The sequence below is a fragment of the Carassius auratus genome, chromosome 30 (assembly GCF_003368295.1).
Source record: "Carassius auratus strain Wakin chromosome 30, ASM336829v1, whole genome shotgun sequence".
Lineage (NCBI taxonomy): Eukaryota > Metazoa > Chordata > Actinopteri > Cypriniformes > Cyprinidae > Carassius > Carassius auratus.
In genome coordinates, this window is record NC_039272.1 from 8,926,591 (window position 1) to 8,951,942 (window position 25,352).

At 36.7% G+C, this 25,352-nt stretch overlaps 3 protein-coding genes across 5 annotated transcripts in view; all 3 read left to right on the plus strand.

Moving 5' to 3' along the window:
• Nucleotides 1–11,287, plus strand: part of fras1 (Fraser extracellular matrix complex subunit 1) — a 101,550-nt gene extending 90,263 nt beyond the window's left edge. For 2 of the 3 annotated variants that reach the window (XM_026211169.1, XM_026211170.1), the window contains exons 52-74: nt 77–227; nt 417–576; nt 660–828; nt 937–1,183; nt 2,030–2,374; nt 2,905–3,065; nt 3,152–3,299; nt 3,394–3,599; nt 3,779–3,935; nt 4,102–4,302; nt 4,396–4,583; nt 4,811–5,086; nt 5,288–5,520; nt 5,795–5,955; nt 6,394–6,608; nt 6,725–6,875; nt 7,011–7,118; nt 7,630–7,789; nt 7,878–7,994; nt 8,156–8,322; nt 8,403–8,608; nt 9,084–9,230; nt 9,492–10,067. In XM_026211169.1, coding sequence (XP_026066954.1) covers nt 77–227; nt 417–576; nt 660–828; nt 937–1,183; nt 2,030–2,374; nt 2,905–3,065; nt 3,152–3,299; nt 3,394–3,599; nt 3,779–3,935; nt 4,102–4,302; nt 4,396–4,583; nt 4,811–5,086; nt 5,288–5,520; nt 5,795–5,955; nt 6,394–6,608; nt 6,725–6,875; nt 7,011–7,118; nt 7,630–7,789; nt 7,878–7,994; nt 8,156–8,322; nt 8,403–8,608; nt 9,084–9,230; nt 9,492–10,067 — 4,650 coding nt within the window. Of the gene's footprint in view, nt 1–76; nt 228–416; nt 577–659; nt 829–936; nt 1,184–2,029; nt 2,375–2,904; nt 3,066–3,151; nt 3,300–3,393; nt 3,600–3,778; nt 3,936–4,101; nt 4,303–4,395; nt 4,584–4,810; nt 5,087–5,287; nt 5,521–5,794; nt 5,956–6,393; nt 6,609–6,724; nt 6,876–7,010; nt 7,119–7,629; nt 7,790–7,877; nt 7,995–8,155; nt 8,323–8,402; nt 8,609–9,083; nt 9,231–9,491 lie in introns of all 3 variants that reach the window. The other variant, XM_026211168.1, reaches the window with a different exon arrangement.
• Nucleotides 11,288–13,169: 1,882 nt separating this feature from the next.
• Nucleotides 13,170–18,309, plus strand: LOC113049118 (annexin A3-like). The gene is made up of 14 exons (XM_026211173.1): nt 13,170–13,257; nt 13,640–13,670; nt 13,807–13,854; nt 15,454–15,541; nt 15,650–15,744; nt 15,819–15,932; nt 16,087–16,177; nt 16,272–16,351; nt 16,429–16,485; nt 16,752–16,845; nt 16,948–17,043; nt 17,146–17,204; nt 17,276–17,398; nt 17,614–18,309. The coding sequence occupies exons 2-14, from the start codon at nt 13,656–13,658 to the stop codon at nt 17,671–17,673; spliced, it is 1,020 nt and encodes a 339-aa protein (XP_026066958.1). The 5' UTR covers nt 13,170–13,257; nt 13,640–13,655; the 3' UTR covers nt 17,674–18,309.
• A 1,370-nt stretch (nt 18,310–19,679) lies between these two features.
• Nucleotides 19,680–23,905, plus strand: LOC113049117 (annexin A3-like). The gene is made up of 14 exons (XM_026211171.1): nt 19,680–19,813; nt 20,216–20,242; nt 20,344–20,394; nt 20,576–20,663; nt 21,406–21,500; nt 21,580–21,693; nt 21,856–21,946; nt 22,035–22,114; nt 22,196–22,252; nt 22,613–22,706; nt 22,802–22,897; nt 23,010–23,068; nt 23,140–23,262; nt 23,542–23,905. Exons 2-14 carry the CDS (start codon nt 20,228–20,230, stop codon nt 23,599–23,601), a joined length of 1,023 nt encoding a protein of 340 aa, XP_026066956.1. The 5' UTR covers nt 19,680–19,813; nt 20,216–20,227; the 3' UTR covers nt 23,602–23,905.
• Nucleotides 23,906–25,352: the final 1,447 nt, after the last annotated feature.

Below are 25,352 nucleotides of genomic sequence, written 5' to 3' on the forward strand. Positions count from 1 at the left end.
GGTGCAAAAGTGATTTAATTTATTCACTTCCATACCAAAGTACTGAATGGCATTTTGATGTGAAATGGGATTCTAGGCCACCAATCTGATCACCAAGAAAGAGCTTCTCACTATTGATCCGGACACAGATGATGGACAGCTGACTTACGAAATCACTACAGAAGCTAAACACGGCTTCCTGGAGAGTAAACTCAATCCTGGCAAACCGATTACCACTTTCACGCAAGGTATTACTGACACCTCCCAAAAGCCAAGAGCACATTACAAGGCTGAAGCTATTCTGTAACAAAACCTCCCAAACCATAGTCAACAGATAGACACAGGCTTTTATGAATCCACAACAAATTAGATATGCTCTGACTAAGGTCCATTAAGAGCCAAAAAAACATCAAATTGTAATTTTCTCTTTTGTGCAGCTGACATAAACCTGGGCCTTATCCGATATGTTCTGAGTGAGGACAATGTTCAGGAGACCATGGACAACTTCAGGTTCCTTGTGAAGGACAGCAAACCCAACATCGTCACTGACAATGTGTTCCACATCCAGTGGTCTCTCATCAGCTTTGAGCACAAGAGGTGCGGCCACCTCAAATTCAGTTCTAGTCTTCATCCATTCAACTTCTTTATATGACAGATTAATGTGTGTCTTCTGTCTGCAGCTACAATGTGAGTGAAAAAGACGGAACCGTGGCGGTCACAGTGAAGAGGACTGGTAATCTGAACCAGTATGCTATTGTGCTGTGTCGTACTGAGCAAGGTACGGCCACCTCCACTTCCAGCATGGGCTCTCGGGCCGGACAACAGGACTATGTTGAGTATGCAGGACAAGTACGTTTTAATATATTCTATGTTATTTCAAAGTGTTATTTTCTAAAATATTCAAACTCTCTTTGAGTTGATAGATTAAGTCAAATGCTATTTAATGTGGTTCCTCAGGTTCAGTTTGATGAGAGAGAAGACACCAAGGTGTGCACCATTGTGATCAACGATGATCAGGTCTTTGAGAACATTGAGAGCTTTAATGTGGAACTGAGTATGCCAGTGTACGCCCTGCTGGGGTCAGTGACCCGCGCTAAAGTCAATATCAATGACACGGAGGATGAACCCACCCTGCAGTTTGATAAGAAGACTTACCACGTCAATGAGAGCACAGGCTTTATCTTTGCTCCTGTGGAGAGAAAGGGTCAGTGGAACCAATTTCACAAAAAATAATAATGATAATAATTTAATAGATGTGCATATATGCATATGTTGTAAATCCTATTTTCAATAATATCAGCAATTTGTTGGGTCAATGGGCATAATATAAAAAAGTTATCATTTTATTGACCAGAATTTTTAAATAGTTTTTTTATACATATATTTAAGCTGGAACATTCCTTTAAAGAGGTAGTTCACCCAGAAATGAAAATTCTGTCAATAATTACTTACTCTCATGTCGTTCCAAACCTGTAAGACTTTCGTCCCTCTTCAGAACACAATAAAGATGTTTTTGATTAAATCCGAGAGCTTTCTGATCCTCCATAGACAGAAATGCAACTGACACGTTCAAGGCTAGAAAGGTAGTAAGGACATCTTTAAAATAGTCCATGTGACATCAGTGGTTCAACCGTAAGAAAACAAAAATAACAACTATATTTAACAATTTCTTAGTGAGTGAGTTCAGAAGAGTACCACACATACGCAGGGTCAGAAAGCTCTCAGATTTCACCAAAAATATCTTAACTTGTGTTCTGAAGATAAGGTATTATGGGTATGGAACGACATGAGGTGAGTAATTATTGACAGAACTTTTGGGTGAACTATGCCTTTAACATGTTTAAATGTACACATGACTCAACTAAATTGCTCTTTACATGGTTAATCCATAAAAACTTGCTTTATTCTGAGAACCTGTGAAGATAGTCAATAAAATGTTATATTTACACACTACTGTAAAAATAGTGTATTGATGATAGGAGTACAAATAAGCATTTTTTTAAAACAGATTATCTTCATCGTCATGGGTTATCTCTTGTGTTTTTATTAGGTGACAGCAGCAGCACAGTCTCAGCCCTGTGCTACACTGTGTCTAAGTCAGCCCGGGGCAGCAGTCTGCACGCTCTCGAATCCGGCTCTGACTATAAGACCCGTGGCATGAGCAGTGACAACAGAGTCATCTTTGGCCCAGGTGTGAGCATGTCTACCTGTGATGTAAAGCTGATTGATGACAGCGAGTATGAACTCTCTGAGGAGTTTGAGCTGGTGCTGTCCGATGCCTCAGACAATGCACGGATGGGTGATGTCACCGTGGCTAAAGTCATCATAGATGGGCCAAATGACGCCTCCACTGTCTTCCTGGGCAACGCGTCCTTCACCTTCAGTGAAGATGCAGGTTGGTGCAGTTTGGTTTTTAAAGGGAATATCATCGGTGTCAGTTTTGTTTTAAAACGTGGTGGTTGATTTATTAGTTTGGAGATTGAAATATAAAGAAATTTCATTAGCAATTTCATTAGCAAATTGAATGGTGGAGATTTTAAACATTACTTTTTAGTATTATAAGGATGGCGTACAATAAGAACTATTCAAAAACAAAAATACAATTCAAACAGTTGTGTTGCTTCATATTTTTGCGGTTATATTAACATTTCCACAGGAATATATTTTTGTGAGAAACAGTGATAAAAAAAAATTCAGGATTGTTTGATGCATAAAAAGCTAAAAACAGCATTTATTTGGTAAAGAAATCTTTTAAACATTAAAAGTGTATTTACTGTCAAATTTGACCAATTTGATGCATCCTTCCCAATACAAATATTTAAAATAGTTTTACTAACCCCAAATTTCTGTATGTATGTGTTTGTATGTTTTTTTAGTTTTTCCAACACTTACACAATATTGATAGTACAAGGTATTTTCCTACAGGCACCATCGAAATCCCTGTTTTGCGGCAGGGCAGTGACCTCTCCTCTGTAACCTCTGTGTGGTGTGCCACACGTCCTGCTGAACAAGATTCAGCTACGCCCGGTGTTGACTACATCCCAAGTTCCAAAAAGGTGGAGTTTAGACCAGGCAAGACTGAGGAGGTAATCAAACGAAACTGTTCTTATCTGTTTTTCTGACATCTGTAAGACGATTGGTGTTTACAGACCTCATCTTTACTCTCTTCTAGACATGTAGTTTGACCATAATGGATGACATTCAGAACCCTACAATCGAAGGGAAAGAGTCCTTCATTGTGTTTCTTAGTTCTCCCAATGGAGCGGTCCTGACTGAACCATATGAAGCCTCGGTCTACATCACTGACACCACCCAAGACAGTGTGTTCACTTAACCATTACAGTCTGTTAATTAACATCCATTAACATTATACTGTATAAACATATTTATGGAGTCAGTGCTTTCTTCTTACAGTACCTAGCATGCAGTTTGAAAAGCTGGCGTATACAGTGAAGGAAAAAGATGGTGTTCTGCACATCCCCATTTTTAGGACGGGAGATCTGTCCTATAAGTCTTCCGTCCGTTGTTTCACACGCACAATGTCTGCTGTGGTGATGGATGATTTTGAAGAGAGGAGAAATGCAGATGATTCCAGGATTACTTTCCAAAAAGGGGAAAAGGTGTGGTTTCTTATTGTCCATGATTCATTTTTAATAACTTAACCAAACTTCTGTGAATTTAGTATGTGAGTAAAGTGGAACAGAGTCATTTTATGATAAGGTATAGCTTTCATATAGCCTGTGTGTGGAAGTTTTCGCACAATACCAGACAAAGAATGTCTCTTGTTTCTGATTGGCAGGTGAAGAATTGTACCATATTGATCCAAGATGACTCTGTGTTCGAGCCAGAAGAGGAGTTCCAGGTCCACCTTGGAAGCCCACAGGGTGAGCACTGGATTGGAGCCATGATTGGAGTCAACGACATTGTGACTGTGACCATCACAAATGATGAAGATGGTGAGTAGTAAGCTTGTTGCTTAACACACAAATTCACATTTGAATTTTCACATTGGAACATGAAGCCATGGATTTGATTTAAAGGGTATGCATTTACTTTTAAAATGTATTGCCTGAATGCACTGTTGCTTTGAAAATGTAAAAATGTGCACATCGTGCTTTTTAGCTCCTACGATTGAATTTGAGCAAGCCTCGTACCAAGTTCGTGAGCCCCCTGGTCCAGATGGAATTGAAGTTTTGAATATTAAAGTAATCCGTAAAGGAGATCTTGACCGTACCTCCAAGATCAGATGCAGCACGAGGGACGGATCAGCCCAGTCAGGTGTCGACTATAACCCCAAGAGTCGAGTTCTCAAGTTCAGCCCTGGTAAGTATATTTATTTATTTTTCTTTCTTTTTTTCAATTGTAAGACTATGCCTTCATTCTAATCTGATAATTCTGTTTTAATGATTTCCTCAGGTGTGGACCACATCCTCTTTAAGGTAGAGATCCTGTCTAATGAGGACAAAGAGTGGCATGAATCTTTCTCGTTGGTTCTTGGTCCAGACGACCCTGTTGAAGCCGTGCTTGGAGAGATCACCATGGCCACAGTAACCATCTTGGATCAGGAAGCTGCAGGAAGTCTCATCCTGCCAGCACCACCCATTGTAAGAGACAGACAGAGGATGCTTGTAGGGCTGACATTTCGTAAATCAAAATCGACTTGTCACAAATCACATACACTACCATATTAAAAGTAAAATATATCAGACTTTATTTAATTTTATAGTGTAATTTATTCCTATGATGGCAAAGCTGAATTTTCACAACTCTCCTTTGATTGAATCATGCTCTTGAAGTCTGGCTTCATATGGTCTTCTTTCTCTCCTCACAGGTGGTGTCACTCTCAGACTATGACTACGTCCAGGAGGTCACTAAAGAGGGCAGTAAGAAATCTCCATCTCCTGGATATCCTCTGGTCTGTGTGACTCCCTGCGACCCCCATTACCCCAAATACTCAGTCATGAGAGAGCGCTGTGAGGAGGCAGGCATCAACCAGACCTCGGTCCACTTCAGCTGGGAGGTTGCAACTCCCACAGACACCAGTGGAGCACGGTCACCCTTTGAGACAGTGACCGATAACACACCTTTCACCACAGTCAATCACATGGTCAGTCTGATATTAAGTCTGGAACTAAATTTAATATTTCCGAACAATGATTTTAATTTAGCCGTTAGCTGAAATGTCCAATAGTACAATCATCCAATGTTGTTTGCCATATTTAAAATGATTCTATGTAAAATAATCTAGAAGCATTTTCACTTTCTATCTTGGGCTCCTGTGGTTAAATAAATATTCTTCTCTTCACAGGTCCTGGACAGTATCTATTTCAGCAGACGTTTCCATGTGCGTTGCGTAGCTCAGGCCAGAGATAAAGCCGGGCACCTGGGAACTCCACTGAGGAGCAACATAGCCACGATTGGCACTGAGGGATCAATATGCCACACCCCCGTCACTACAGGAACCGCTCGAGGCTTTCAGGCCCAGTCCTTTATTGCCTCTCTAAAATACCTGGATGTCAAACACAAAGAGCATCCAAACAGGTCAGGAGAGACTTTTTTTGTAAGCAAATCATTGAATACAGACGAAGATGTCAACTTAGGTTTTAAAAACATGTGACTTTTTTAGAGCACTAGATGATTTTTGCCTCTGGGCAAAGCAAGATCAAAATGAATTTATGCGTTTGAAGGAACAGCAAAAAATCCAACTGTTAGACAACTGAAGATTCAAAAGAAGACATTTTGCAGCCTATGTTCAGTACTTCAAAGAAGAAAACAGCATTTTATCAAGTGAGTAATACTTTTTTTCTTGGAACAGGATCCATATCTCAGTACAGATCCCTCATCAGGATGGAATGCTTCCACTGGTGTCCACCATGCCCCTGCATAACCTACACTTCCTGCTCTCCGAATCTATTTACCGTCAGCAGCATGTCTGCTCCAACCTGGTCACACTTAAAGATCTACACGGCATCTCTGGTGAGATATCAAAGCAGGGACAGGAGATACAAACCTGTTTTCGTCAACAGCTTGAATGTGACTTGAAGACTTCTGGTGACAGCTACTTTGTTATTTTAGCTGTGCAAAAACAGTCCGTTATGCCACTTTACAGTATATATAAACACAACTGGGTTTTGTTATGATATAATATAGCAACCATAAAAACACTGGTTTTTAATACAGTTAGTTTTACTATTTATTGCACTTTATTATTCTTCTAGTTATCTATAGTGGCTATACTGGCTAATAAATCTGAATCTGAAGTCTTGTGCTTCAGGAAAGTGACAAATATGGTGGATATTCTACATGACTTAGTTGATTTTTTTATTCAATAAAATATTAAGAATATTGTACATTTTAAAACAATTAGTAATCATATGTTTCAACTGGGAAAATATGTTGTAAATTCTCCCCCAGAAACCGGCTTCTTGGATGATGTGTTGTATGACAGTATATCCCTGGGTCCCGGATATGACCGTCCATACCAATTCAACCCTAGTGTTCGAGAACCTAGAACCATCCAGCTGTACAAGCATCTCAATCTGAAGAGCTGCATATGGACATTTGATGCGTATTATGACATGACGGAGCTTATTGATGTATGTGGAGGATCAGTAACTGCTGACTTTCAGGTTCGTGTAAACACATGACATGTATCCCAGCACAAATGGCGTATAAATATTCTTGTCTAGACAGAATCTGATGTGGCAGATTTAATCCATTCAGCAATCCGGGTGCATTTTTGCAGGTCAGAGACTCAGCTCAGTCGTTCCTGACGGTGCAGGTGCCACTCTATGTGTCCTACATCTATGTGACGGCTCCTCGTGGATGGGCCTCCCTGGAGCACCACACAGAGATGGAGTTTTCTTTCTTCTACGACACAGTCTTGTGGAGAACAGGTACATTTAGTTTCACCACCAGCCTCAAAGAAACCGGACATATTCAAGCACAGTCTGTAGTGTAACCTGCTGTCATCACATAAGTGTGTCGCAGCTGATGTTAACTGATTGCTGATAAACATTTCTTTACTCTAGGCATCCAGACAGACAGCGTGCTGTCAGCTAGATTACAGATCATTCGGATCTTCATTAGGGATGATGGACGACTGGTGATTGAGTTCAAAACCCACGCCAAGTTTAGAGGTCTGTAACTTCAATTTTCAGCAATTCGTTCTAATTTCCTTTCTGTTTATGAACATAACATGATGTTTTCACCTGGAGACATTTAAAATTGTACTTAGACAATACTTAGTATTAAAAATGAATAATTGTCATTGTGCTGAAACCAGGGTGCATGAAGGAACTGCAGGGGGTTTGTGAGTTGATGAAAAGTTAATTAATTATTATTTATTATTATGAAATAAACACATAAATGAATCCGCACAATTAATTTAAATAAAATACAAAGTGCATTAATTGTTAAAAGTTTAAGGGTTTAGAACTTTGAAATAGAAGCGTTTATGATTTATAAATTAAAAATGCTGATTATTGTTATACAATTTTAATTCACAACAGTAATTTTCATTTTTCATTTTTTATAATTACAGTTATTATGATAACAATCATAAAACCGTGAACATATAAGTGTCCAAATACGTTTTGTATATGACATCTTGAATTATGAGTGACTGATGAAACATGCTTCTCCCTCTAGGTCAGTTTGTCCCAGAACATCACACCCTCCCTGGACAGAAATCTCATCTGATGGCTCCAGATCACTTGGGAGGCATCGAATTTGACCTGCAGCTGATGTGGAGCGCACAGTCCTTTGATTCTCCCTACCAACTCTGGAGAGCCACAAGCTCGTACAGCAGGTAAGCAGCGTGAACTCTAATGCTCTCACATTAAGGAAGTGTATCCATCTTAATACAAATTGACCGTGTGCTTCCTGTTGTGCTCTAGGAAAGACTACTCTGGGGAGTACACAGTCTTTCTCATCCCCTGCACGGTACAGCCAACCCAGGCATGGGTCGACTCTGGGGATAAGCCTCTTTCCTGCACGGCCCATGCTCCAGAGAAGTATGTTACCATGGGGCTTTTCCATTGCTTAGTAGATCCAGTTGTCATCCACTTTTAGTAGACTCGTTTTACAGGTTTCATCAGGTGCAAACTGTTTGTGTGAGTCAACCAGAATATTCAGTAACGAGCAAGGGCTTGTAACACTCTATTTCAATCCGTAGATTCCTGCTGCCCATCGCCTTCCAGCAGACAAACCGCCCTGTTCCTGTAGTCTACTCTCTGAATACAGAGTTTCAGCTTTGCAATAATGAGAAAGTCTTTCTAATGGATCCTGCTCTCGCAGACATGTCTGTTGCTGAGATGGACTATAAAGGAGCCTTTTCGATGGGTAAAATAACAAAGCAATGAAAAAATAATAATTACCACCACTATCATACTTTCAGTCATTCATTGTTTGATATTATGCAGGTCAAATGCTGTATGGCAGAGTGCTGTGGAATCCTGACCAGAACTTGAATTCGGCCTATAAGCTGCAGCTAGAGAAAGTATATTTGTGTACAGGACGGGATGGCTATGTGCCCTTCTTCGACCCCACAGGCACTCTTTACAACGAAGGCCCTCAGTATGGATGCATTCAACCAAACAAGCACCTCAAACACAGGTTCCTGCTTCTGGTAGGTGTCTGTTGAAACAAGTCCAGACCAGTTTAACCAGTCTAACAAGATTCATTTGGTGTGGTTAAGTTTTAACTCGTACACTTTTGTGGATGGAAATGGTCAAGGAGTAATATGAAGACCTTTGAACTGTTTTTGTGTATCTTGGAACTAATATATATATATATATATAATATAATTTGTTTGTTTCATATATTTTTAAAAGATGTCTCTAATGCTCAAGAAACCTTTTGATTAATTTCATGCATCTTGGTTGACTAAAAAAGAGAGCGCTGTGTGTATGTTATCTTAAAGCAATCTCTAATATTCTGAGAGAGAGTATTGATCAAAGACAAAAACGCCATCAGTATTACAGTAATAGTAACACTGGAGTCCTCTGAGGGTCATTTTCAGCTCAAATTCCACACAAATAATAGATCACAGGATTAAGTATTCCTGAGAGCTGTGTAATAATTTTAAATGATGTATCATATAGGACCGGAAGCAGCCTGACGTCTGCGATCACTACTTCCATGATGTTCCATTTGAAGCCAAGTTTGCATCTGACCTTCCTGATCTCCAGTCCTTGTCTGCGTTGCCAGGTGTAGACGGTTTCACAATGAAGGTGGATGCCCTTTATAAGGTCAGTGGTGGCAAGATTCACCAAAAAGTTAAGTTGTTAAATAGACCTTCTCTTTGAAACACATATCAAAGCCAGAGCTATTCAGTTGTACCCTTCGGGAGAAGTGCCTTGATCTGTTTGTTTAGTAAAAGATGCCAGGCTGACAGTGTGCCATGACTAAAGGGAACTGGGCTAAAGGACAAGATTATAAAGGGGATATAATATATGTAAAGGGGTTATTTTGCTGGGCTTAGAATCTTATTTGCATTTGCTCTTCTTTAGGTTGAGGCAGGGCACCAGTGGTACCTCCAGGTCATCTATGTTATTGGACCCGAGTCCATATCTGCTCCCAGAATCCAGCGCTCAGTGACCTACGAGCTCAAACGAAGTCGCCGAGATCTGGTGGACCGTTCAGGCCGTCTAATGCTGGATGAATCCCTGATCTACGACAATGAAGGTGACCAGGTAAAGAATGGCACCAATATGAAGACCTTGAAGCTTGAGGTGGAACCATCGGGCACCTTTAATCCCCAGATGGGAGGATCCATTGGGGGTGGCATGGCAGCCATCGTCCTAATTCTCCTGGTCCTTCTAGCCGTCTGCCTCATGGTCAGAAAGTGCCACAGGGTTGTAAAAAAGAGGCCTGTGAAGACAGTGGAGGACTATCCTCTGAACACAAAGGTGGAGGTCTGTATAGAACGTCTGGAGAAAAACCTTAACAGCAAGCACTGCTCTGTAAGAAACATCAACGTCCTCAACAAGAACCCAGAGACCTACAAGGTCAATGGGGTCAAGGTCAAACAGGTCAATCTGGAGGTCAAACTGCACAACAACCTGAATGATGGCACTGAAGTTTGACTTCCTACAGTAGAGTATTTCATGGGAAAAAATAAACATTTTCTATAAATATTTGTAATGACATGATGTTAATGTATTTTTGTATGACCATGAGGATAAGAGGGAAAGTATGCTTGACAGCTATGCAGTGTAAATCATTTCACAACTGAGCTACCTCAGACATTAATGAACATCACATAATGGTGTCATCAGATCTTACGTTTCCAATCTCAGTTTTAAATCATCGCTCTATGTAAGAATCGTACAACGGCTCAGTGGTAGCTCAGCCACTTTGTTTAAACGAATGGAGAGTTTGTATCACTGCACCTGCTATTTTGTCATGTCAGTAAAAACACATGAAAGTATTAAAGGAAGGATAAGTGCCAACACTTTGGACTGGGAGAGTGATGTAAATAGGTTTATTAAGTGCAATTATCGGATGACATGGTCATCCCTGTATTTTGATTTGGCTTTTGATGCTCTGCCTCATTGTGTAATTTACTGTACCTTTGGCCTGATCACCGGTGTGCCATGCTGATATTTGTCAAGTGCGATTTATTTAATTCCAAATCTGAATAGACTGCCCAAAGTGATGCGTTTGTTCGTCTATGTAAATCTTTGGTACATGTCAACGAGAAACCAAGTGTTTTGATGAATTGAATGAAAATAGATCATAGATTTGATAACCACTATTGATTTGTCAGTCTGCCGACTCCATTTAAATGCTGTAGCCTTTATTATTTCACAACACTAGGAGAAAAAAACTATTTTTGTTTTATATGACTGCTGCCTATACTGATATAACCAAACACTACCAAAAATCTTCACATGGATTTTTTAAAAAAAGATAATCCACCTCATGTTATTCTGCATTATTTAGTCTTGTATTAATGTCACATCATGTATTAAGTCAGGCACATCTATAGTTTGTATCGTTTGTATAGTTGATTCACTCAAATGTTCTGTATTGTTGTATTAAGTCATCACTGGTCACATGTGCTAATATGATCAAGAATATCCAGAATCTCTAAAACACTGGGTGTAGTGTGGGAACTGTCTCTCTCTCTCTCTCTCATTCTCTCTCTCTCTCTATTATTCCATTTTGTCCATTAATATGTGTCTTATTGTGTGCCTATCAAACAGAAAATTTTTGGAGATATCAGTTTTTGGTGCTATCATTTATGTTCAAATAACATGATGCCTGTACTTGTGCCTTTTAAACAATAAAATTAATAAACCTATTATGAATTTGTGCCACACTTTAAGAAATGTAAGTTATGTTTGTTTAATCACCAACTTCATTTTTAGGAGACTTACATTTTAGTTATAGTTTTTTCTGTGAGTCAACTCCACCTCATGTGAGTGTTACAGTAATAGTAGCCTACTTGTAATGTTTTGGAAGATGCACATTTTACTTTTGAACTGTGCAGAAAGTGAATAGAAGCTCAATATTCAATTTCAATTTATGTATAAAGCACAACTATCATTGACTAGTGTGCCGTGCCAAGTAAGTAACCACAAACCGAATTAAAACAAAGAGATGATCACAAATAAAACTCCAAGACATGGCAGAACAATTGTAAATCACAAATAATAAGCCAGATCAAATAAAAACTTTGGATTAAAAAATGGATAGTGTATGGGCAGTTCTGATTTCTTTAGGAAGACTATTCCAAAGTCTAGGAGCAACTATACGGCGAATGCTCAATCACCCTTAGACTTCTGGTTCTGTCTGGGTCTAGGAACCACTAAGAGACATAAGTTGGCAGACCTGAGAGCTCTTGCAGGTTGGTGAACTATCAACGGGTCCAAGAGGTAAGAGGGTGCTAAACTGTTTAAAGACTTAAAAACCAATAAGAGCACTTTAAAGTTAATCCTGTATCACACAGTTAACCAATGTAACAACTGTAGGACAGGTTTAATATGCTTATGGCAGCAACATTTTGAACCATCTGAAGGCGGTTTAAGGAGGATTGACTGATCCCCAAATAAAGAGAGTTACAATCATCAAGCCTTGTGGTGATGAAAACATGGATTACTCTTTCAAAATTGGTAAAAGAAAGAAAGGACTTCATTTTTACCAGGGTTCACTACTGATAGAATCTTGACTTCACAACTTGATTGTCTTGTCTATCAAGTTTTAAGTCACTGTCCAACACCACACCCAGATTTTTTATGTATGGCTTTACTTAAGGTGCCAGAACACCAAGATTTAGATTTGGTATATAAAGCATTGTCTGAAGGGGTAAACACCACAATCTCTGTTTTACTCTCATTCAGACTTAAACATTATAGAGACTGCTTTTACATCCAAGAGGCAGGCGGCCACCGGGTCTAATCCATTATATATATTTGTGTGTCATCTTCATAACAATGTTTTAGCTTATACCATACTGCTCAAAGATAGATCCGAGGGGAAGCATATAAATACAATGGGCACTAGAGTAGAGCCTTGAGGCACCCCACTGGTCAAAGGTAAGATAAGACTGGAACCAATTTAAAGCTACACCTCTAATGCCCACTACCAGTTCTCAGCGGACCAGAAGAACATTGTGATTGTCGAAAGCAGCGATCAAGTCTAAAATTACCAGAGCTACAGATTCCCCAGTGCTGGTAGCTAAAAGTCATCAATCATTGCACACGTTTAAAAGAGCTGTGGAGTGAAATTTTCTAAAGCCTGAATGGAATGCATCAAAATCTTGTAATCGACCAAGAAACTTTATATTTGATGAAAAACCACTTTCTCTATAATTTTTGCTAAAAATGGAAGGTTGGAAATAGGTCTATAATTTGACACATCAGAGGCGTCTAAATTAGGCCTCTTAAGTCTAAGTTGTACTGAGGCATGTTTTATAATAGTCCAGAACAACTCCTTATCAAAGCATTTATTGATCAAATTTACAAGTGTTGGACCCATTACACTGAAGACTTGTTTAAATAACCGGAAGGAAATTATATCTAATCTAAGGGTGAAACATTATACTTTTGTGTGCCATTTAAAAAAAGGGGAAATAGATGTAAAAATATTAAAGACTAAAGACTTAAATAGTAAAGACTGTATATTTTAAAATGGCCTTATTCAATAAGGGAGAGGCTCGGTAAGAATGCATTCCTTTTGTGATCGTGGCATGTCTCTAACGCCCTGAAAAGCAGGTGAGAAGAAGTTAAACCAGACAGAGAGCCACTCTGTCTATTACTTTGTATCGCGAAGGTAAGAGCTAAGACTTAAAATACGTAGGTAGTACTAATTATAAATGTTTGTTTAATTAACATAACTTAAGCATTGGTTATTCACTCGATGGACAGTATATTTTAAATGGAGAGAAACTGCAGTTAGGCAATAGTGCCTTTGTCGAAACTTGTTTGTTGTTGAGTATATTTTTGAGGGAAGTCATTAACCTTTTTATATATTTATATATAAATATATAAATTGATATATATAATTGAAGGCAAGAAAAGCAAATGTGAATGAAATAGATTATCCTGCATATGAGTTTTGCATGACTGTGTAACCATGACCATAGTAATCATAGTAATCGTTCAAACTAAATCTAAATTAATCGAATCTGAACTGTGAATTTGTTTGTTTATAGAATCCTCCCAATCAAAATGTCAGACTTGTGGGTAAGTTACATTTTGTAAAACGACTGCACTCCCTGCAAGCGAATAATAAAACATTTTGTTTAAACCAAATTTGCAGAGACTCAAAGGTGCAGTGTGTAATATTTATAATATTTAGGAGGGTTTTTCTTTATTGCAGGATGACTTGGAGAATTTTGCTCGTGCCCCTTCTTCTTTCACAGCAGCGGTAAGCATATATATATATATATATATATATATATATATATATATATATATATATATATATATATACAGTTTATGAAGAGTTTGGTTCCAAAACGCAATAAATCCATTTTTATTAATTTGACAAAAAATGTGTTGAAAGTGGCATGATGAAAACCACTATTTTCTGTTTTAAACACATAGCACCTTTTGGTTATAATAACAAAAATAAATTAAAATCCAGGTTTTGATCTTCAAAGATTTATTATAAATGTTTTATTATTTTTCCCAAAATGCTGTAAATCCATTGAATCAATATGAAAGTTTTTTTCATAGTGAAACTGATGAAAATACACAACATAGTACCTTTAAGTTACACATATGACAGCCTCTGAACTTGGTCAATACTAATTATATTAAATCATAATCAATACTAATATACAGGCATTGGACTAAAAATACTTCCATCCGTCATCACTTCCGAAATGAATTCACTGAATTCATCGCTTACGAAATGAATTCATTTTATTATATTTATTGGTAGAAACATTATTTTCTGTAAAGTTGCTTTTTAACAATTTGTATTGTAAAAAGTGCTATACAAATAAACTTGAATTGAATTCAAAGGGTCATCTTGTTAATGCTAAATAAATTACAGCAATCAAATACATTTTCATCATGAACAAGAACATGAACAACATTAGACCACAGAAATTCAAACATGATATTTCCCTTACATTCAACTTCCAAAAGTGCATTCATCTCTGCCATGTTACATTCATTTAGTTGACTAGTGCTACGTGCCATATTAACAAAAGACATAAATGTCATTAATAAAAACACTAACACTGACAAGCTATGCGATATCATGTTTATAATCGAATGCGATTCATCTAATGAATGCGATATGGCGCAACTTGTCAGTGATCTATGTCTATTGTGTATTAAATGTCTCACTATCCAAAAGCCTGTGATGGAGATTTAACGGGACTGTTAATCACAGAATCAGCTTTACTGACAAGATGCGGATGACAATCACATTCGATTTATCGTGCGGCCCTTGTTTGTTGACCACAAAGCACAAATTAGAGTAGAAAAACAATGCAGAGTGTATTAAAAGCACGGCCATTACTGTCTAAAGTGTGTGCAATGGTGCGCTGTGATTGGTTGTTACTGTTTACAGTGCGTGGAATGGTGTGCTGTAATTTGTTGAGAGGATACATCACATTCTGCGAAAAATGGAGACTGGCGCTTGTCTCGGTTTGGAAAAGAGGCAGCAAATATTACCAATAACGCAAATATTTTGTGTAAAATTACAAATGGACTTTTCAATACTGACCAGAAACAATACTGATTTTGGCGGAAACATTTTTTTTTTGTTTGTTTGTTTTTTTAATGGCGTTTATAGCGTTTTGGAGCCAAACTCTTCATACCCCTAACCCTACTGGAACTTACCATTAAACAGCCCATTATTTTAAACAACTGAAAAAAGTAAACATTAAGTGTAATCAATAACATTTAAAACTGTTAGCGTAAATAAAAATTTACTTGACCTGTAAGAAGACTTTTGACTTAAAACAACATAGTAACCAAATTTTTTTTTTTACTGCTATTCCTTATTCAGCCAGGGGAGAGAGGTACCATTAAAGCCAAAGCTAACTTCAACGTCAGTGAAGATGTTGCAGCTCTCCGTAAAGCAATTGAAGGCATAGGTATAACTTACTGTATTATACTGTACATGTAATATATTTCCATATTCTTCTTGTTGCATTCATTTTATGTTGTATGTTCCATCAAACGACAATAATTTCACTTACTAGGTACAACTGAGAAGACACTTATAGACATACTGACTCACAGGAGCAGCAGTCAGAAACAGGCCATTTCAAAGGCATATGAAGAAACCACAAAGAGGGTAAATCTTTGTCCTCTTTCTGATAGTATTTTGAATGTTGGTCATGTGAAAATCTTGCTAATTTGTTTGTCTAGATTCTTGTTAATGATCTAAAAGGTGAAACCCGGGGCAGCTTAGAGGACCTGCTTGTTGAGCTCGCAAGACCACCTGCAGTTAATGATGCTAAATGGCTAAATAAAGCAATCAAAGTAAGTTACGTTTCCTGATTTTCCCTGTTACACCTTGTACAATGTTTTGAGTCAAACTTTAGTGATATGTGTGAGCATTTTGAATGTTTTGTACCAATGTGAGGCAGATTTTTCCTTTATTTTTTTATCATGCCCTTCTTGGGTTGTTTTTCAGGGGGCTGGAACGGACACCAAAATCCTGATAGAAATACTTGCCTCAAGGACAAATAAACAGATCAAGGAGCTGTCTGCCGCATATGCTGAGGGTGAGATGATTAATCTGTAGTGACAAAATATAGTTACATACAGAATATAGAAAGTTACAAATGTTTAGTTGCTTCCCTTCCCTTTGCCCAATAGAAACAAAGAAAACACTGATGCAGAAGCTAAAAACAGAAGTTTCTGGGGATTTTGGCAAAGCCATCCTTCTGCTTGCGGAGGTGATTAAATACTTATAGCAGTTCATTGTAATAAAGGCAGTTCTGGATATTTAATTAAGTTTTTCTCTCACTGTAAGGGTGCAAGGGATGAAAGCACCAATGTGAATGCAGACAAGGCTAAAGAGGATGCAAAGGTATAGAAAACACATTTCTTGTTGTATTAGAATGTTTTGAATACAAAATACTGCATCAGATCTTTGTAATCACAATGACAATGTATGTAAACACCTCCTTTTTTATTATTGTTTTCCTTTTCATTCCAATAATTAAGTCAACATTATTCAGTTCTCTTGAATCCATCCACTATGGGCACCAAAACAAAACCAGTTCACCTGTATTAAAGATGATGTTATTTCTATATAAGATATGATCCCCTGCATCTTCTCTGTTTCATCCATAGGCCCTCTATCAAGCAGGCGAGAAGAGACTGGGGACTGATGAGTCCAAGTTCATTGAGATCCTCTGTAAAAGGAGCATCCCTCACCTGAGACAAAGTACAAACTTAATCATCCAAATAAATCATCCAAAGTGTTTCACATAGAAACATAAATGGCAGGTGTGCTGTATATATAACTGACATTGCTGTCCTGTTACAGCAATATTGGAATATAAAAACATCAGTGGAAAGACTTTGCAGAAGAGCATTGAGAAGGAAATATCTGGAGATCTAGAGGAACTGCTGGTTGCCATTGGTACAGTCAATTTGTATTTATACATTCTAAATAATTTGGAATTTGATGCAAAAATATTTACTTCTTCTTTTTTTTTATTGTATACACTTTTTTTTCTTCTAGTAAAATGTGTGATGAGTACTCCTGCTTACTTTGCTGAAAAACTCTACAATAGCATGAAGGTATGAATAGAAGCACATTATTGTCTGTCATTGAGTTTGTACAATGCTGATGTTTATTTGTGAACCTGCAGGGAGCAGGTACAGATGAAAAAACTCTGACCAGAGTAATGGTCAGCCGTGGAGAGCTTGACATGCTGGACATCAGAGCTGAATTCAAGAAGCTCTATAAAAACTCACTCTACAAGGAAATAAGTGTAAGTATTCTCCACTCATATAAACACTTCAGCACAGGTTCAAGCCATCTGCCATTGTTCTTTAAAATATGCTTGAGTCCAGTAGTACATCACTTCCTGATCTTCAGGTTTATTAGTTGAATTGGGCCCTTGAGATATCATAAACTCACAAATGATGATTTCACTCTCTCTGTCTCCGTGATTATGATGGGTGACTTTGCTGTTCTTTATTTCAGTCAGATGTATCTGGCAGCTACGGTGACGGCTTGAAGATGATTTGTGGAGGAGAAGACTAGCCTGTTTACAAGAGAACCCCTTCAGATACTTTGTAAAATGGTTTTATCAATAGCATTTTTCCAAGTTTATTAGGAAATATACCACTTATATTTACAGTTTGCTACAGATAAAGGTATAGAGTGAGATACTGATTTACAATATTTAAAACATAATTTTTATTTTTGTCTAAACCAAAACTGTTAAGACTTTTTTGGTAGTGAATGGCGCCTCGCAACATCAGGCATGACTTTAATAGTCACTTGAAAACATGAAACATTCAAATTGTGCTGATGAATCATGCATGTTAAAATTCGAAACAAAATATGCATATTTCATGTAATTACATCTTTTTGTTCTATATAAATTATTATTTTTTGTGTTTTTCGTCCTTCATACATTGTGCGCAACAAAGTTTTCATATCTGGCAACTCTGTATCACCACAGATTTGCTCTCAATTTGGTGACTCCACTGAAATGCCAAAGAATCTGTTATTTCAACACCGATCAAGAAAGTATTTTTGTTTCATACGTATGGGTTTCAAGTTTTAAAAGTTTTTCAAATGTCGGCTGAAGGCAGGTGCTATCATTTATGATACAATAATCAACTAGATACTTGTATTTGTACCTTTTAACAAATAAATAAACGGATAAACATATTCCTAGCATGTAGAGCACACACTTTGTTCATATAGTTAATGTATGGTTATTTAAGTTTAGTATTTGTACAATGTCTTGAATGTGAGCATATGCCTTACAGTATTATTTGTCATTTTAGTGTGTTTTGGATATGTATAAAAGCTGATATGGCTTGAGCAGGTCATGAGAAAGGTCATTCAATTGGATCAAACTGGTTTTATTGCTTGGAGGTAGTTATGTTACAATCTCCATTGCTTATTTAACATTATCTATTCACCCAAAAATACATGGTAAATATGACATGGTATTGATCAACATGGTACAGTGGGACATGGGGACAAAGTACAGAGATCAACCCTTCTGTTATCTTTGGCTGCTCCACCCTGTTACAATGCAAAACATTAACTGGGTGGACAGTAACAGGAGCGACATTTTATGTTAAAGTCATGAACAGCAAGCTAGTGCGCAATGATCCTTGAGGAGGATTATTAACATGTTTATCAACCATATTATCAAAAAATAAAAAATAAAAAATACCAAGTTTCCTCTATAAATGAAAATAACAGGGTGGGCGTGTTATGCTTTACCAGATCAGTGAATCATTCTATAACACTAAATAAAGGGGCAAATTAAGGATTCTTAATTACTCTGCTTCTTGTAATTTAGTTTGCCACCGAAAAGTATTATACTTCCTGAGAGCCATTTTATTAGAGAAACATTCAAGGGTTTACAGATGGACTTTTCATCAGAGTAACAGTGGGGACATTCAATTCAGGGACACGATGTATTTTAAAGACTTTAAGCATTAAAAATGTATAAATAACAAAAAATACAGTATATTTTGTTGAGAAATAAGAAAACTTAGCATTTTGGAATTTGTTGGATTTTTATCACTTATATTTGGAGCTGAAGTTATGCAAGCCCACTTGGGGACATGGCAGTTTAGCCTTGGACTAAAACATGAATAAATATTTTTTAGTTAATTCATTTTGGGTACATATTTACTGTGTTCTATGGTAGAGGGAGAGTAACTTTGTAAGATGAGCATTTAAAAACAAGTATTAGCCCATTTTCAAAGAAAATATACCATATTATACCATGGGGATTTAAATGGTAGGCCTACCGAAAGCAATAATGACCCAGCTACACCCTTTTTAGGGGTGTGTAAATATATATGTTTTGGTGTTGAATATGTGAGTTAAGAAGAGTGTTGTAGGCCTGTATGCTTGTGTGGTTGTGATTGTTGTAGCCTATAATAATTAAAATCAATGAAAATAGTTGAATAATAATAAAATATGATATTGCAGTGATAGGGGTTAAATTATCATTATGTATATAAAGTGCAATTTTACTGAATCAAATAGTATATTATAGCAGGTCGTTTAATGTTCATGAAGGGAGAGGCTCAGTAAGAATGTGTCTTTTGTGAAAATGTGACATATCGTGTGGCACACGCCCTGAGGAAGCAGTTGAGAAGTTAAACCGGACAGGGAGACACGTTCAGTGTTGATTTATATCGCAAAGGTAAGTGCAAACTGAATAAAAAGTTATTATATATATATATATATATATATATATATATATATATATATATATATATATATATATATTTATATTTATATAGCCTATATATAAACGTAGGTAGGCTTAACACTTTTTAAAAACTAGTCTTTGTCCGATTAACTCGAATCGAAGCAGATATAAAAAATTGAGAGGCGGTTATGTTTGTGGTGCAGTCAATCAGGAGTCACGATTGTTATTTTATTTTTTATTTTTTTCAAAGCTTATTTTTTCTATTAGGTTGTCGCTGAATCTTTGTAATCGCTTTAACTTTTTGTGTATATAAAAATACAACCAATATGAAAAAAAAACAATGTACCTTGTGGATTCTGAGCTGTAAATATATATATTTTTTAATCACACTAGAATTAATCAAAAATGGCAGACCTGTGGGTAAGTAAAATCTTAAAGGATGATTCAGTTATATCTGTTATTTAAGTGAATAATATACGTTTGAAGAGCGTTTATTATTCATTTAATTTCTTGTGTTGCAGGAAGACTTGCAAAGTATAGCGAATGCTGCTCCTGTTTCATTCACATCAGCGGTAAACAAACAATTATGTATAAATGCTCTTGTTTTTGTGACATATCAGGCCACAACTCTGTATAATGACATGGGTATGACACATGTATTACAAGGAGAGGGTGACTTATGAGGACTATTTGTCTCAAACTTTTAACACATTTTTGTTATATAGATTGATTGAACTTCTTGGTCTTTTTTAGGCAGGGGAGAGAGGTACCATTAAAGCCAAATCTGACTTCAACGTCAGTGAAGATGTTGCTGCTCTCCGTAAAGCAATTGAAGGCATAGGTACATAATCTATCTGTACTGCATTATATGTATAACGCAATAAGTGTATTATTTGTGTATACATGTATATATATACAGTACAGACCAAAAGTTTGGACACACCTTCTCATTCAAAGAGTTTTCTTTATTTTCATGACTATGAAAATTGTAGATTCACACTGAAGGCATCAAAACTATGAATTAACACATGTGTAATTATATATGGAATTATATACATAACAAAAAAAGTGTGAAACAACTGAAAATATGTCATATTCTAGGTTCTTCAATGTAGCCACCTTTTGCTTTGATTACTGCTTTGCACACTCTTGGCATTCTCTTGATGAGCTTCAAGAGGTAGTCACCTGAAATGGTCTTCCAACAGTCTTGAAGGAGTTCCCCGAGAGATGCTTAGCACTTGTTGGCCCTTTTGCCTTCTGTCTGTGGTCCAGCTCACCCCTAAACCATCTCGATTGGGTTCAGGTCCGGTGACTGTGGAGGCCAGGTCATCTGGCGCAGCACCCCATCACTCTCCTTCTTGGTCAAATAGCCCTTGATGCCTTCAGTGTGACTCTACAATTTTGTATTTTCATATAGTCACTCTTTGAATGAGAAGGTGTGTTCAAACTTTTGTTCTGTACTGTATATATATATATATATATATATATATATATATATATATATATATATATATATATATATATATATATATAACATACATATGTTGTATGTTCCATCAAACTACAGTAATTTCACTTACCAGGTACAACTGAGAAGACACTGATAGACATATTGACTCACAGGAGCAGCAGTCAGAAACAGGCTATTTCAAGGGCATATGAAGAAACCACAAAGAGGGTAAATCTTTGTCCTCTTGCTCAAACACATTTAAGGAAAATTATAATACCATATGCCTAATTTTTTGTCTTCACCATAGATTTTTGTAAATGACTTGAAAGGCGACACCAGGGGCGACTTTGAAAATCTGCTTGTTGCGCTCGCCAGAACGCCTGCACTCAATGATGCTAAATGGCTAATCAAAGCAATGAAAGTAACTTGGATTTCCTAACTTTTTATTTTAAATCTTGAACAAATTGAGACATTTAGCAATAATCTCAAACAAATTTCAGCTATATCTATGTGAACTTTTTTTGTTTGTTGTTTATGCATATTTTTCATTGTTTTACTAATTCATTTATGGGTTGTTTTTCAGGGGGCTGGAACGGACACCAACGTCCTGATAGAAATACTTGCCTCACGGACAAATAAACAGATCAAGGAGCTGTCTGCCGCATATTCTGAGAGTGAGATGAGGAATCTGTAGTAACAAAATGTGAAAGTTACTAAAAAGTATGTGAAACTATAATTGCTTCCCTTCTCTTTGCCTAATAGTAACAAAGAAAACGCTGACACAGAACCTAAAGACAGAGGTTTCAGGGGATTTTGGCAAAGCCATCCTTCTGCTTGCTGAGGTGATTATATACTTATAGCAGTTTATTGTAATAAAGGCAGTTCTGGAAGTTAATGATATTTTATTTGTCTCTCATTGTAAGGGCGCAAGGGATGAAAGCACCAGTGTAAATGCAGACAAGGCTAGAGAGGATGCAAAGGTATAGAACATATTCACTTTGAATTTAACCCGTGCTTTCAGCATCCGTTTTTCAGTAGGATTAATTAAAAAATAATTCTGTGTTATAGAAATACGGCACGTTGTCTCAGTCTTTTGCTGGTGTACCTATGATGGCCACCAGAGGACACTGTGTGTTTGTGTTGGCACATAGCTTGTGTTGTGTTTGGTGACATGTGCTTTCTCCTGACTATTCTCTGGCCCCGCTCATCTTGCGCTTGTGTTGGAGATTGTATTTACTTGTGTTGCTCCCTGTCCCGGTTAACCAGTTAACCTGTATTAAAGATTATGTTATTTATATGATTAGATTTGAGCACCTGCATGCTCTCTGTTTCTTCCATAGGCCCTCTATCAAGCAGGCGAGAAGAGACTGGGAACTGATGAGTCCAAGTTTATTGAGATCCTCTGTAAAAGGAGCATCCCTCACCTGAGACAAAGTACAAACTTAATCATCCAAATAAGCAAAAACATTTTGCGTAGGAACTGAAATGGCAGGTGTGTTTTAAATATAACTTGACATGTTGCATTACAGCAATATTGGAATATAAAAACATCAGTGGCAAGACTTTGCAGAAGAGCATTGAGAAGGAAATGTCTGGAAAATTGGAGGATCTGCTGGTTGCCATTGGTAATTTTTTTAATTATGAAATCAAATACACAATAAGCATTCGGTATTTGATTATTATTAGTATTATTTTAGCTCTACATATTTTTAATTAAATACACTTTTTTTCTTCTAGTAAAGTGTGTGATGAGTACTCCTGCATACTTTGCTGAAAAACTCTACAAAAGCATGAAGGTACGAATAGAAGCACATTATTGTCTGTCACTGAGTTTGTACAATGCTGATGTTTATTTGTGAACCTGCAGGGAGCAGGCACAGATGAAAAAACTCTGACCAGAGTAATGGTCAGCCGTGGAGAGCTTGACATGCTGGACATCAGAGCTGAATTCAAGAAGCTCTATAAAAACTCACTCTACAAGGAAATAAGTGTAAGTATTCTCCACTCATATAAACACTTCAGCACAGGTTCAAGCCATCTGCCATTGTTCTTTAAGATATGCTTGAGTCCAGTAGTACATCACTTCCTGATCTTCAGGTTTATTAGTTGAATCATGCCCTCAAGATATCATAACCTTCACAGGTGATAGTTTGACATAATCCATTCTCCATATCTGACAATGACCATATCTGTTTCAATATATTCCATGCAAATGAAACAAATGTTGATGAATATTTGATGTTATGATTGAGTGACATTTTTATTTCAGTCTGACGTGTCTGGCGACTACGGTGACTGCTTGAAGATGATTTGTGGAGGTGATGACTAACCCAGAAATGCTACTAAAGATGTCTTGTTTGGTTATTTTGCAATGTCTGTTAAATGAATACATATAAATGAAATGTAATTTTAAAGCTTTTTCAAAAAATACAGTTTGTGTAGCTGTTTTACTGCAGGTAAAGGCACAGGGTAAAATTCATATTGATTCTGTTTTTTTTTTTTTGTCTAAATTACTCATAAGGTTAAATTACTTAATGGCAAGGGAAAAGCTGATAGCCAACATTATTTAGAACATTGCAATGTTGGAATTTTGATAAAAAATCTGATAAAAACAATAAAGAAATTACTATGAATATTCCTGCATCTCGTTTTTTTCAAACTATATATATATATATATATATATATATATATATATATATATACACACACACATTTAGCATATTAATGTTTTGTAATGTTGTCCTTCAGAAATTAAATGGATCAGCAGACTACTTTTAAATGTTGTCTGGGAAAAATAATGTAGTAAAATGATTTATACCAATTATCGGTCCCTTAATCACTGTCCCTAAGTCTGCCAGACGTAAATGTCATTAAAAAAAAAAAGTACTTTCTAATAAGGCCTTACTCCGTCCATTTGATTCCTGCTTATGTTTATGTTACTTTTATTTTTGGTAAAAGAGAAAAGACAATAGAGAACAAAAGGGGAAGAAATTGGACCTTGGTTTATTTAATAAAAATGACAATATACTATATTTTTAATTAGAAATATGATAATTTTGCATAATCACAGCTCCCAAAGGTGTTATGCAACAGACAAAATCATAACTTCACACATTTTATGATAAAGATAACCAAGATATCTGAGCGTTCATGCAGCGTTGAATCATCTGCTCAGGGAGCTGCTGCTGATGAAACTTTGCACAGTCAGGGGAGTTGATCTGTATTGAGGTGGAGAAGATCCTGAGGGAACTGAAGATCCTCATTAATCCCATCTAATAATCCCAGACTCCAGTTAGTCCTCTTTCTCTCCATCAAACTACATCCGTATAATTCAGATAGCTGTCACATTTGTACAAGCAAGATATACATTTGGTTTAACAGCCCTCAATGTTATTTTTTCTGGAAATAACTATTCAAACAGGTCATGATTTTCTTGCTTATATGTTCTGCAATTAACTGATTGTAAATTAGTCATTTTTATGTGTTGAATTGCATGTTAATACAGTTACATAGCCACTACCTATACTTATTTTCTGCGATGAGAAGGCCTTGTTCATTTTGCAGCGGTTGACCATTAGAGGGCAGGACATAATAGTGAAAAACAGACCTGAGGAGCCTCAAAGGGGCTTGTGTTGTCCACCCAGACTGGTTAACATCATGCGACTGTCTCAGTCATCTCTGTCATCATTATAAGTGCTGAATCAGTCTCCTGATTGCACATAAATTAAATCTAATTATTAGTGTCATGTTTGAAATTTATTGGGTGATATATGTAGGGTATTGTATATAAAAAAAAAGTAAATCCTAACTTAAAACACTTTTTTCCAGACAAATTTTAAAATATGTTAAAGACGATAACAATATCAAGTAGATGGCAAATATTTTTTTACTATTGCAAAATAATAATTTACTATGCAAAAAAATCTTGAATAGGTTCAAAATAGGGCCCGAAGCTTGATTGAATGTTGAGGTCTCTGGTCTGTATTACTGTTATTAAATAACCATCCGAATCAAACAGACATGTATTAAATAAATATAAAAGGGAACAAGGTTGAACATTTTGACTAAATAACGTAAGTG

Coding starts and splice junctions, on each gene's coding strand:
- LOC113049118 (XM_026211173.1), top strand. Junction 15,933..16,086: donor GGCTAAATAAAGCAATCAAA/GTAAGTTACGTT, acceptor GTTGTTTTTCAG/GGGGCTGGAACGGACACCAA. Junction 17,205..17,275: donor AACTCTACAATAGCATGAAG/GTATGAATAGAA, acceptor GTGAACCTGCAG/GGAGCAGGTACAGATGAAAA.
- LOC113049117 (XM_026211171.1), top strand. Junction 21,694..21,855: donor GGCTAATCAAAGCAATGAAA/GTAACTTGGATT, acceptor GTTGTTTTTCAG/GGGGCTGGAACGGACACCAA. Junction 23,263..23,541: donor CACTCTACAAGGAAATAAGT/GTAAGTATTCTC, acceptor TTTTTATTTCAG/TCTGACGTGTCTGGCGACTA.